This window comes from Schistocerca serialis, chromosome 5, assembly GCF_023864345.2.
Source record: "Schistocerca serialis cubense isolate TAMUIC-IGC-003099 chromosome 5, iqSchSeri2.2, whole genome shotgun sequence".
In the NCBI taxonomy this organism is placed as follows: domain Eukaryota; kingdom Metazoa; phylum Arthropoda; class Insecta; order Orthoptera; family Acrididae; genus Schistocerca; species Schistocerca serialis.
The window spans coordinates 608,760,669-608,773,587 of NC_064642.1; the positions used below are offsets into that span (position 1 = coordinate 608,760,669).

General features: G+C 42.0%; 1 protein-coding gene across 1 annotated transcript in view; it reads right to left on the reverse strand.

Moving 5' to 3' along the window:
* The window catches only part of LOC126482384 (ADP,ATP carrier protein 2-like), a 39,681-nt gene that overhangs the window by 13,307 nt on the left and 13,455 nt on the right, over nt 1-12,919 (reverse strand). Inside the window, exons 2-3 of the mRNA XM_050106484.1 lie at nt 6,412-6,673; nt 2,878-3,112 (exon numbers count right to left, since the gene is read on the reverse strand). Of these exons, the coding sequence (XP_049962441.1) occupies nt 2,878-3,112; nt 6,412-6,673 (497 nt within the window). The remainder of the gene's footprint in view (nt 1-2,877; nt 3,113-6,411; nt 6,674-12,919) is intronic.

Genomic DNA, 12,919 nt, shown 5'->3' on the forward strand with positions numbered 1-12,919 from the left:
GAGACGTGGGTGTACAACGACAGAGTAGAATAAAAACAATACGAATATGGCACCAAAAAGCTCTAGAATCTTGGCGGTAGCAAACCATTAATTTTCTTTCATTCAAAGTGTATTTAATACTATTTTTCTGTGGCATTGAGAGGGAGCAGGAAATTATTTTACAAACCAGAATCTAATGCTACAGACCGCGTCGTTAAAGAAATGAACCTCTTCTATATAGAAAATACCGGGTTCACGTCATTACTTCACAGTAAAGATCTACACCCAGATAGTGCACAAAATACAACAAGATCGCAGTTGTTGAAGACTTTTATACGAAACTTGTAGTCACATTAGAACTGTTTCACGATCAGAGATACTCTCGTCTATCATCGCGTTTCGTAGCCAATGAACAGATCGTTTCTCGTATTATTAAAATGGCCATTACATTTCGAATAGAACTCTCTTATACAAGACAATGTTGCTGTCTTTGATGACACTGATTTTATCTAGAAAAATGTGACCTGGTTGAAGAAGTCTCACTTGCCCAGGTCGCGTGACTTACAAATGTGAACGACTTGATTCGGCAAACTTTAATTACCATCTTCAAATCCTTAATATACATCATTTTAGTGGCACGGTATGTGGTGCACTGTCATCTGATCCTGAAAACATTGGAACTTAACTCGCTGGAGTAGATGCATTAATGTCACGTCATACATCAAATGATTAAACTGTACATGTGGCACACATTCTTAAAAGATGGTGTTAAAAACGACGTCTGTATACAAAATGTATTTCAACACCAACTTTTATGAACGTTGACGTGTGACGCAGCACTAATGTGTCTGCACCAGCGAGTTAAGTTACTATGTATGCAGGACTAGATGACAGTGGACTTCATATAGTGGCACTAAATTGATGTACGTTAAGGGTTTGAAGATGATAGTTAAAATTTACCGAAAGTACTCCTACACATTTGTAAGTCACGCGATCTGAGTATATAAAACTTCTTCAGCCAGAACGTTATTTTTTTCATAACAAGAGACGATGTCAGGTAACCATAACTTATTTCATCATTTATTCTTATATTGTCGTACAAAAATACTGTACTTCGCCCAATGCATGTCTCATTCCTCGCTCATAAGGCAGTGCTAAACAAACCAGAACGCTCGAATGATGCGAAGATAGTGTTTGGTGTGATTATAAACGACTGCTAGAGGTATATAAATTTTGCACCTTTAGCTATTTTAGAAGCTACTGATCATCGTAGAGAATCCACCGACTACCAAGAACAAGACAGTTTCGACAAGCCAAGTTACTGATCGAAGTCCATTGGAGTAAGTTGAAGTAATCTGAAGTGCTGAAGACATTTACTACAACGAAAATTATTGACGAGACATCTATCCTCTTCTCGTTGTTCACTATACTTGTCAAACATCGTTCATCAGACTTATGATAATTATGAACGCGTTCCAGAACGTACGCAAGCTAATTGATGTCATGATATTAGTCTTCATTTGTTCATTACGGACATATAACTTTAAAGTGCAGATTGGTTTTGCTGCTTTTTATCTTCACCTCACCGTGCTTCTATCACTGTCTTCCGTAACCCCTCCCCCCTACACCACTCAGGAAAGAATACAGTAGCTTCTTATAAGTTCACTTATTACTTCTTCTATACTTATTACAAATTAAAGTCCGGTCGCAGCACTTTTCTAGCGGTGTGTGAAGGATAATCCCAGAAAGTGCTGTATGGCTTTTGATGCGGTTTTCGGTTTAAGATAGACTGATTTACGAGGTGGGTTTTTGTACATAAGTTATTACTCGACGCCGGAAAAGTCGTCCGGCCGTGGAGACTTACTGCTGCGCGTGCGAATCTGGGGCAGGTCGCTAGATATACAGGACCTCAGTCTGAAAAGCCTGTAAGGGTGTTGCAGCGTAGGTTGTGCTGAGTAGCAGTTGTTAAGGAAAAAATCGATGCGTTGCGCTGTTTCAGAATTATTTACCATTGAAGTTAGCCAATCAGCCCGTTTCGAGCGTAAATTCAAGCGCCTGTCAGGGACGGTGTCGCCAAACGTGTTCTTCGTTTGGTTTCCTAAAACCGAACAAGAGAGCGACAGAAAAACTGGACATGGGACGGCAGTAAATATCGAACCCGAGCCAAAGGCTGAGCCGTCTCGTGTGCCATCATCTACACTATGATAACAACTGACACCAATATTTCATTTGGCAGGCCGTTTGAATCTACGCGAGCAACGGCTTATTTGCCTAACTTCGATTTTAATTAGCTGGTAAATGGCGCCACGTGTCACATTTGCTTTTAAACAATTATTTCTCAGCACAACTTACCCTTAAAACCCTTACAAGCTTTGCAGACTGTTTCTGACCACCCTGCATATAATATACAAGACTTACAATTGGAATTCAATAGTTCTTAAAATCCGTTCAAAAAAATGTTCAAATGTGTGAAATCTTATGGGACTTAACTGGTAAGGTCATCAGTCCCTAAGCTTACACACTACTTAACTTAAATTATCCTAAGAACAAACCCACACACACCCATGCCCGAGGGAGGACTCGAACCTCCGCTGGGACCAGCCGCACAGTCCATGACTGCAGCGCCTTAGACCGCTCGGCTAATCCCACGCGGCCCTTAAAATCCGTAGTATACTGCATTTGTTCCTAGTGCGTCGCAAGATACTACTAATCTATTGTAGATCTCCTGAAGCCTGTATCGAGAGCAAGACGTACTTGTACTCGAATGTATGAGAAGAGTATCTCGAATGTTATCAAAACAAATCCTTAGCTGAAGATAACGATAAGAGTAACGAACAAAAGAGCTGATGAAAAACAAAAAACATGTTAGCCATAAAAGAAACAGTAGCGCTGAAGTACCTGCGCAATGGCCCACGAGATGAGGAAGGGTGTGTTCTTTGGATTGGGCAGGTAGCCTTTGGCGGTGTCGAAGAAGCCGAAGTAGGAGGCGCGGTAGATGATGATACCCTGGACGGAGACTCCGAACCCTCTGTACAGGCCAGTCATACCGTCAGACTTGAAGATCTTGGCGATGCAGTTGCCCAGGCCGGTGAACTCGCGCTCACTGCCCCCTTTGCCGACGTCGGCCGCTAGCCTGCAATCACAACACAATGAAATATAGTTTCTTACCAGAGACGGCTCAATAACACAATTCAGACAAGTAGAAGCACGTTTAGAGAGGGTTTGTGCTGTTACTGAGACTGTTTAGTTAGTTTTTTAAAACGCAATGAAAGAAAATATAAATTGCTAGCCTGTTTGAAATGCACTTTGAGAAAATACAAATCATTTGGTATATTGGTGTTGTGTAGTGTTACAACTCGGCATACCTCATAACAACTCGGCGTACCTCATATCGGTTTCCACTGTCTCGAATATAATTCTCAGTCTGTGTCTTTGGTTATAATTATTAATAAACTCAGGGGCTTGTTCTGACTTGGAAATACTGCTGAGAAATGAATGTAACCTTAGTTTGAAAATGGCTGTCTCTTGTCTGTTCTCTTTTTAGTGCAGAAGTTCATTTGCAAAGAGAGCTTTAGAACCTTAGCGTGTATTCATTTCAAGTATTTTTTCTTTCATTTGTTGCAACTCTTCTTCTTCATTCTTTCTGGTCGAGGAAACATTTGGTTCATAGATTGTAATAATTATTACCTTCTTGACCTCGTCGTTGTTCTGTATCTGATTTGTTTCTCCTTTTATCCTACAATCTTACTGTACTACCTCGTCCAATCTAAGTTTCAGGTTCTAACATTTCTTTGTGATGTTAAGAATATTTTGCATTACTTTTCACGTCCCTCACAACTTAAACTGAGAATATTTTAATACTAATATCTTAATCGACAACAGAAATATACCAGCTGTCCTATGAAAAAATCTGCGTGGAAATGGTATGGGCAAAGTAAAAATTACAGCTAATCCAGTTGTCTCATCCGAATAATTGAACCGGTACTTCACACTACATACAGCCATAATTGAACCATTAACGAAACAGAGACTCGTTGATTACTTCTTAGGGGTAAACGTAGCCACGAAGAATACTCTCCAAATCAAGTTACTTGCAATATCGTCAAAAAGCCCTCGTGCGTATCACGTCAGCGTCTACTGGATATACGATGGCATCACAGTCCCAATGATGAAGCAATAATCACTACTGCCCGGCATAACAGATAAATCTTCAACACTACTTAGCCACAAGTGTTTTCCGTGAAGTCTGCAAACAATAACTAGTTAAGTTACCCTCTGATTACCGACCTATCTGCATTATTCCTACACTGTCGAAGGCATTATCAGGCGTCTCCCGGGATTCGGTGTTAGATCCTATACTTTTTTCATTGTATGTTCAGGATGTATCATCAATTTTATCCTACGGCGAATACCATGGCTTCGCTGATGGCCTCCAGTTGTATCTAAATACAAAACCAACAAATCTGAAAACAGCTATCGTGAGTCTCAATATCGATCTTTGTGCACTATGCAGATGGGCACTGGATACAGGAGTAAAGCTCAAGCCATCCAAAACCAAGCGGTACTGCTTGGTCATTATAGGCTCATTAGCCCGAAATATAGTCAATACCTAATATCTTTAACCATAAATGGGAGGAATATCAACGCCTCTCCTTCAGCAAAGTGTGTAGGACTAATAATAGATGAAAATTTAAATTGGACTGAGCACATAACTGCAGTATGCAAGAAAGTACCAGCATCTCTCCACCTCCTACAAAAATATAAAACGCTCTTACCTCTTGACCTGAAAAAGAAATTTGTACACTCACTTATATTTCCAATTATTTATTACAGCGATGTTATCCTGGAAGGCATTTCCGAGGAAAGCTCACGGCACCTGAAACTGGTTATGAATGCTCGAGTTCGTTATATCTCATATGTTCGACTACTTGATCGTATTTCACCATGATATGCACACTTATCCTGGCTGCATGCAGACAAGTGCAGATATTTCCGTAGCCTTTGTCTTTCCTACTGTCTTATCACCGTACACTATCACCTACAGCTCTCCTCGACCTTAATTCTCTTGTCTCAATAACATGGCAGAAACACACGTTTCTATCAGAGCAAAATCCTTCAGCAACCCGGCTCTGGAATAACGAAATGGCTCTGAGCACTATGGGACTCAACTTCTGAGGTCATTAGTCCCCTAGAACTTAGAACTACTTAAACCTAACTAACCTAAGGACATCACACACATCCATGCCCGAGGCAGGATTTGAACCTGCGACCGTAGCGGTCTCGCGGTTCCAGACTGCAGCGCCTAGAACCGCACGGCCACTTCGGCCGGCCTCTGGAATAACCTCCCACATCATGTTAGACAACTGAATAACATCTCCAGTTTCAAAAGACAGTTAATGAGATGTCTCCTAAAGCAACATTAATGATTGCCATTGTTTCTGTGCGGACTCGTTACCCCTGCAAATACATTTTTCCAACCAGATCTTCCTCATTTTCCAGTGTTCTTAGCTGGTGCAGTCTCCTTGAATTTCCATTTATCAGAACTCGCTTAATACGACCAGTATTAACTTTACTAGTTCATAGTCAGTATTATTTTCTCACATTATCACTACAGACAGTCATATCGTTTTAATACCATTTGTCATATTAGAATTGCCGGCCGTGGTGGCCAAGCGGTTAAAGGCGCTACAGCCTAAAACCGCGCGGCCGCTACGGTCGCACGTTCGAATCCTGCCTCGGGCATGGATGTGTGTGATGTCCTTAGGTTAGTTAGGTTTAAGTAGTTCTAAGTTCTAGGGGACTGATGACCTTAGAAGTTAAGTCCCATAGTGCTCAGAGCCATATTAGAATTATTATTTCTTAGTTAATTATGATGTAAAAAAAGGTACAGTCTGTGTGAAACCCTGGTTGATGTGAGAGATCAGATCAGGTGAAATAAATAATTTAATTTAATTAAATATAAAAGTACTTTGCTCTTTGTTTCAGATAGTTTAGATCGTGTTTTGTATTAATACAAATCGTTCGACAGTAGCATTTTTCCCCCTCTGTCTCCTACTTAGAGTACTGTACCCCTGTGTCGTGACTCCCTATCAAGCGTATTGGAGAATCAGTTTTCAGTATCATTGTCCTATCACTGAAAGCGTCTGCTTACCCGTAGTTCATTACTTCCAGTACAACTGTGTGGTTTGGATTCGTAACGACTGACTGTGGAGAGTAACGTTTGACTGTGTCGCTTGATTGAATAATACACGAAAGTCATTTATCTAGTTATTTTTGCAGCAAAGCACAACATTATGAAGCAACTCATCCCCACCCTGTCCCTATCCCCTTTCCACTTGTCCATCAGTTCCTTCAGTTATTAGTTTTTTTGAACAATAAAAACGCGCCACAATTGAGAGGTATGATGTTCAGTGCTTTGGTATCAGAACGGACCTTGTCCTGGCGAAGTCTAGAGGATAGACGAAGCACAGTGAAGTGGCTCCGGCTGCACCACCAGACGCCAAGTTGCCCAAGAAGTAACGCCAGAATTGTGTGTTCTTGTCGACACCACCAAGGAAGATCTGCTTGTACTTGTCCTTGAAGGCGAAGTTCAGCGCTTGCGTGGGGAAGTATCGGATGACGTTGGCCATGTTACCGCGCCAGTATGCCAGCACGCCCTGCTCGCGCGGGATGCGCACGAAGCAATCGATGATACCTGCAAAGCAGACATATTAGACACTTACTGCATGCAAACGGAGTAAAGTGCAAATTCCACAGTTGTGTCAATACAAATCGTAGTGAAATTTTTAGTGTTTCAGAGCACATGAAATGAGATTCACTGTGTAACTAATTCTTGTGTCTTACGAATATATACGTTTTAGAAGCTTGTCTGCCTTCGAATGAAATTTGTGACGACTGATGTAGTTCGCACAAAAGAGACCCAGTCACAGCTCGCTTTCGCGCAGCAGCTCGTACAATATCAGTCTATGATCACAATACTTTTCTTTGCCGTGAACTATGTGTACACGTCAAAAAAACGTGGTATGTGTCTTATACTAGTTTGCAGTAAGTGACATTGCCAAATAATAATATGTATTGCGTTAAGCACGACAAGGCTTATTTTTTCTGAAAATATTTTATGTGCTGTACAACACAATCACGTGAAGTATTTTGAATTTGAAATGTCACTTCCTGCAGTGGAGTGTGGTCGTTCCTGACAGAGTAATGCCGTTTGCAGAACGGTGACTTGAATTCCATATTCACGGTCAATGCTCTGCCGTCTGAACCGTACGACCACGCCTAGCGTTTCGAGCTAAATCACCGAGTGAGGTGGCGCAGTGGTTAGCACACTGGACTCTCATCGGGAGGACGACGATTCAAACCCGAGTCCGGCCATCCAGATTTAGATTTTTCGTGATTTCCCTAAATCGCTCCAGGCAAATGCCGGGATGGTGCCTTTGGAAGTGCACGGCCGATTTCCTTCTCCATCCTTGACGCATTCCGAACTTGTGCTCCGTCTCTGATGACCTCGATGTCGACGGGACGTTAAACCCAATCTTCTTTCCTTCGAGCTAAAACAGTAAGCCGCCAGTCTTAACTTCCAGATTTAGATTTTTCGTGATTTCCCTAAATCGCTCCAGGCAAATGCCGGGATGGTGCCTTTGGAAGTGCACGGCCGATTTCCTTCTCCATCCTTGACGCATTCCGAACTTGTGCTCCGTCTCTGATGACCTCGATGTCGACGGGACGTTAAACCCAATCTTCTTTCCTTCGAGCTAAAACAGTAAGCCGCCAGTCTTAACTTCCAGATTCCTTCGCCTGGAGCGTCACTCTGGCAAGGTATTTAGTATTTCCCTTCTGAAGTTTTGGCCGCAATGCGTGCTCAGATGGCTCAAATCAAAAAGCACTGCCGTCTAAGCGCAAAATTCACCCCTGCGTCCGAGCCCTACACAATTTTAATCAATTTAGAAAGAGTGTCAAATATTTATTTATCAGAAAGATAGCCAAATAAAACATGTACTGGCAGTATATGTAGATATGAATCATCTCAAGTGCTAGGTTAGACATACACAGTCTTATCAAACGAAGAGGTAAGTCAGAAACCCTCCGAAACAGCGATGCTTAAGGTAAAGACTAAACGGAAGCACCCTTGCTACACCGTCTCGCATTTTTAGGTTTTACTCTAAATTCAGTCTGCCAAATGACGATTAGTTTGTATAAATGTTACAGTGGGCTCTTCTGCGTCCCCGTAATTGTTTGAATTTCGCCATCCATTTTATTTAGGATGGTGTTCCTTACACATGTAGCAATGCCTGCTGCCAATATGTCAGCTTTAAGGTTCTATATACGTTGCATTTTTGTCTGTCCTTTACGTCCCGCTGGGGAAGGAAGAAGCTGTTCTTTTGGACAACTATACTGATACATAGAGAGCTTTAAAAACTCCTGCTTATGAGAGTCATACCGAAGGCCTACCTTTGTAGTCGACACTGTCCACTGCATGTACAGGACGTGGTTGACGCTAGGCATCCTGCGTACATAGAGATCTTCATCTGCGGTGTGTGACTGTTTGGGTCCTTTCGTTTCACACAGCTTTGTGTCTACATAGGATGGAAGGCACCTGGCATCGGATTTTAAGAGGACCCCGATTGTGTCTTCGACGGTGGATTCGTTTTTTCTATGTATGACAATTACGTCTTTGTTGCTCTATGGCTGTTGTGCAAAGAAAAACTGTAACCTCGGTTTACCATTGCTGTAACAATGAGGAATTGATCATAGTTATCAAATTATTCATAAATTCGTAACATTTCATTTTATCTGGATAAGAATGCGAGATGAAAGTCAAAGTTACAAAAACAGTGTTGCTTGTAAGTTCAGTGTTTGTGGTATGCTGTGGGATTGTCACAAAGATTAAATATCTGTGAAATACGTTACGAATCAGTTGTCATTTGTATGGGTACATACAGTCAACTGTAGGAAGTACTGTTCAAGAGTTTGGAAATCTTAAGAGATCGGATTAAAAGAAGAAATCCAAAGAATTCAGACGCTTCATGCTTCATTTGTAGACGACCGTTTCCGCCGATACAAACGTATTACAAAGACACCCAGCCATGTTACATAGACACCATATAAAGATCCATTATGTTCTTTGCACAAAACGCTGTTAGGGAAGTCCAAAGAAACTACAAGTCTGGAGGATCGTAGAGGAAGGACTGTATGAACACGGAGAAGCCTGTACATTTTCCCCTCAATTCATTCGAGACTGGAGTAGATAAGGAGGGAGCAATAATGTTGCAAACCACCGTCGGTAGTGCACTTTACCATGACTTACGGATGTAACGTTAACGAAATTACAAGTAATGCCTTCCCTTTGTATCTTGCTCACAGTTGCCGAAACTCTACTATCAGTCGTCCTTGATGACCTGTAGGAACTTTTTTCGATTATTATTGCTTTGTATATTTTAATTATCTTCTTCTTCTTTGCTCTTTCCTCAGTAAAATGTGAGAGTGGCCAAAGTGATGAAATTTGCTTGACTCCCGCGTAACGTGGTCACGTTTTCACATTGGTTAGTTTCAAAGCATCCAGTCACTTGTGTGCAGGAAATAAATATTTTTTCGTATGCATGAATGTCTGCTGAGTTATGGTGCATTCTGGGAGTGTTGTGACGTACATGTACACAGCAAACATTTAGGAGAAGGAAACAGTAGTCGCATCACATGGCTCTTTAAGATGGCAGGCCAGGGGAGCAGTTGACCTCAATGAACGCTTGTTCTCCACAGCGCCTGCCGAAGGAGCCTTACAAAGCTTGGGAGTTATCTGCTACATAAAACTGCAGCTCCGAAACGTTCAAATAAAAAGGTAACTCGCCGAACAGCTCGCAACACATCAGTAGCAGAAAGAATGTTGCAAATGTTTTGCTATGCACTGTAATACCACTGTAATGTTTGTTAATTGCATTATTAACAAAATTATGCGAAAAGGAGAATGAAGCCTCTTCCATACTTTTTGTGCTATTTTTGATTTGGATTGTTTTATGACACTGTGTTCACGTTGCACTACAGCTTTCCATGAAAATAAACGCAGATGGGAGTGATGGTGGTGGGGGTATGGGATAGGGGACAGCGGTTAACACTGCGCGACAAACGTGTTAAGATGTGTCGAAAAGTATTAGGTAGTGGGATTGGGTATAGTGATTATATGCATTTCACGATCGGAATGTGTGGTGGAGAGAGAAACGCATAGGCGTGGGATGTGGGCCGAAGGGCCACTGACGTCATTATGGGACGTCTGGTGGCCGAAATAAAACAAGTCGCTCGGAAATAGACCGTCAGCAGGAACAAGAATCTCTGATAGAGTTCAGCTGAGGAGTCACTGAATTCCTACTCGGTTGAACCATGGAAGGTTTTTACATCATTCTACACTTGTCGAACGTCTGCAGCTGGGCAACGATGTAAGAGAGAAACATTCTCAAGCGTCATCAGTGATCCGACGGCTAGATCGTGAACGTTACTGACTCATCAGCAATAGAATCATACCATACTGATTTCTACAGATTGATATACAGTGGAAAACAGTTCAGCTACATCAACGTAGCATTTAACAGCTCGTCGGATGAAACTGTAGCTCTTCCTGCAATAACCACACCAACAAATCTGGCAGGCCAGACATTCTTGTTTTACAACACACTCTTTTAAACTAGAGACACATGCCGAACTTAAGTACGAACACAGACGATAAATCTCGGTTATTTTTTCGTAAAGGCACTAGCCCCCACTTTAAATTAATTATTTCGTCCGCTAACGACATAAAGCTAGAACATCAGCGCCGAACTTGAACCACGCTCTATTCGATGTTTTATAGATGCGCAAGTTAGTGTTCTCTTTGTGAAACTGATCTGATCATCTATAATTTATTATACCCTATCGACAATAGATGAATATAGTGTTACTAATCTTACACAAGGTCGCGACAACACTTCATGCAGACTCACAGTCATTAATCGCCATACTTTTATCTCTGGCAACACATAATATGCTTTGAAAGAATTCAAATCTGCTGCCTAACATGTTTGGTGCTCGTTAGCCTGTTGTATACCGAACTCAGGATGTTTATTGTTGGTTGCTGGCTGTTGTTTGGTTACTGGCTATCAGGATGATTAAATGACTAATTACAGAACATTATACACATGCATTCATAGATCTCAAATGCCGGTTGCTGAATAAGAAACATTGTGAACGTTTAAGTTCTGAGCATGCCAGTTGATAGGCGGAAAACTAGAGAGCAACAGCTTTGTTACGAGATTTTGTATAGAATAGCCAGTTAGATTTTTTTTTAATGAAGGAACCACTCGTTTTTCACAAAACTTGTTGTTACGTGTATACCGATTTCCACACACTGACAAAAGATTTACTTGTGTTCTTAGTTTGTATTTTCAAGCGCTCTCCCGAAAAAGCCATGTTAATTCAGAGATACTGTTTATTGGAATAAGTACTAGCCACATATCATTCATCAGCGCGCCATGTAGGTTGAAACGATATTATATCTTCGTTATGTATCAGTCATATACATTGGTAAAAAAACTACATACTTCTGAGCTTGTTGCCTAAACTGTTTCTTACTGACACATTATGAATGTTGATCTGTACTAGAAATGATGTACGTAACTTTGTGAAGGGATGATCAAGTTTGTCGCATTTCATTAGTATATTCTTCTGAAAAAGCCCAAAATGATTCTTGTCCTTAGAGCTGAGCAGTACACTCGAGATGACCGCAGAGCACACTACAGTTCAACAAAAATGTAGTAGCTACAGTATAATCATGTAGTAATGTAAAGTAAGCGAACGCGACGGACATTACCGTGTGTATTTTTACTGTTTTAGAGATGAAACGCGATCCGGAACGGTACTCTGAAAAAAGTCATTGCGTCCCGATATGAAATGTATTGACTAGGGAATTATGCAGGTGTTTTGCTTGGAGGCGAGAGGTGGCGTAGAAGCAAGCGAATGTTGGCAGCACTGTGCCTTGCAATTCAGAACGAGCGGGCGGAGGCCACAGTTGCAGAGCGGAAGCACGCCAAGTGGGGAACGTAGTTAACTGCGCATCAGTCCGCCGTGCTGCTGGCAGCTGTGCCAAGTCAACTCCATCCGCGGGTTAACAGCTCGTTGCACAGATCACATTCTGCATCCAATACAGAGTTCGCCTCTCTATTAGGGATCAGGGCAGCGCGCACTTATGGCTCGCTATCAGAATGGAACTCACTGAACGTTCCACCAGAAATTATTATGGGAAAGAGTTAAAGCATTGGCGTTCATGCGCGATGTACATTATGTGATCAAAAGTATCCGGACACCTGGCTAAAAATGACTTACAAGTTCGTGGCGCCCTCCATCGGTAATGCTGAAATTCAATATGATATTGGCCCACCCTTAGCCTTGATGACAGCTTCCACTTTCGCAGGCATGCATTCAATCAGGTGCTACAAGGTTTCTTGGGGAATGGCAACCCATTTTTCAAGGAGTGCTGCACTGAGGAGAGGTATCGATGTCGATCGGTGAGGCCTGGCACGAAGTCGTCATTCCAAAACATCCCAAAGGTGTACTATAGGATTCAAGTCAGCACTCTGTGCACGCCAGTCCATTACAGGGATGTTATTGTCGTGTAACCATTCCACCAGAGGCCTTTCATTATGAACAGGTGCTCGATCGTGTTGAAAGATGCAATCGCCATCCCCGAATTGCTTTTCAACAGTGGGAAACACTAAGGTGCTTAAAACATCAATGTAGGCCTGTGCTGTGATAATGCCACACAAAACAACGAGGGGTGCAAGCCCCCTCCATGAAAAACAAGAGCACACCATAACACCACCGCCTCCGAATTTTACTGTTGGTACCGTACACGATGGTGGATGACGTTCACCGGGAATTCGCCATACCCACACCCTGCCATCGTATCGCCACATTGTGT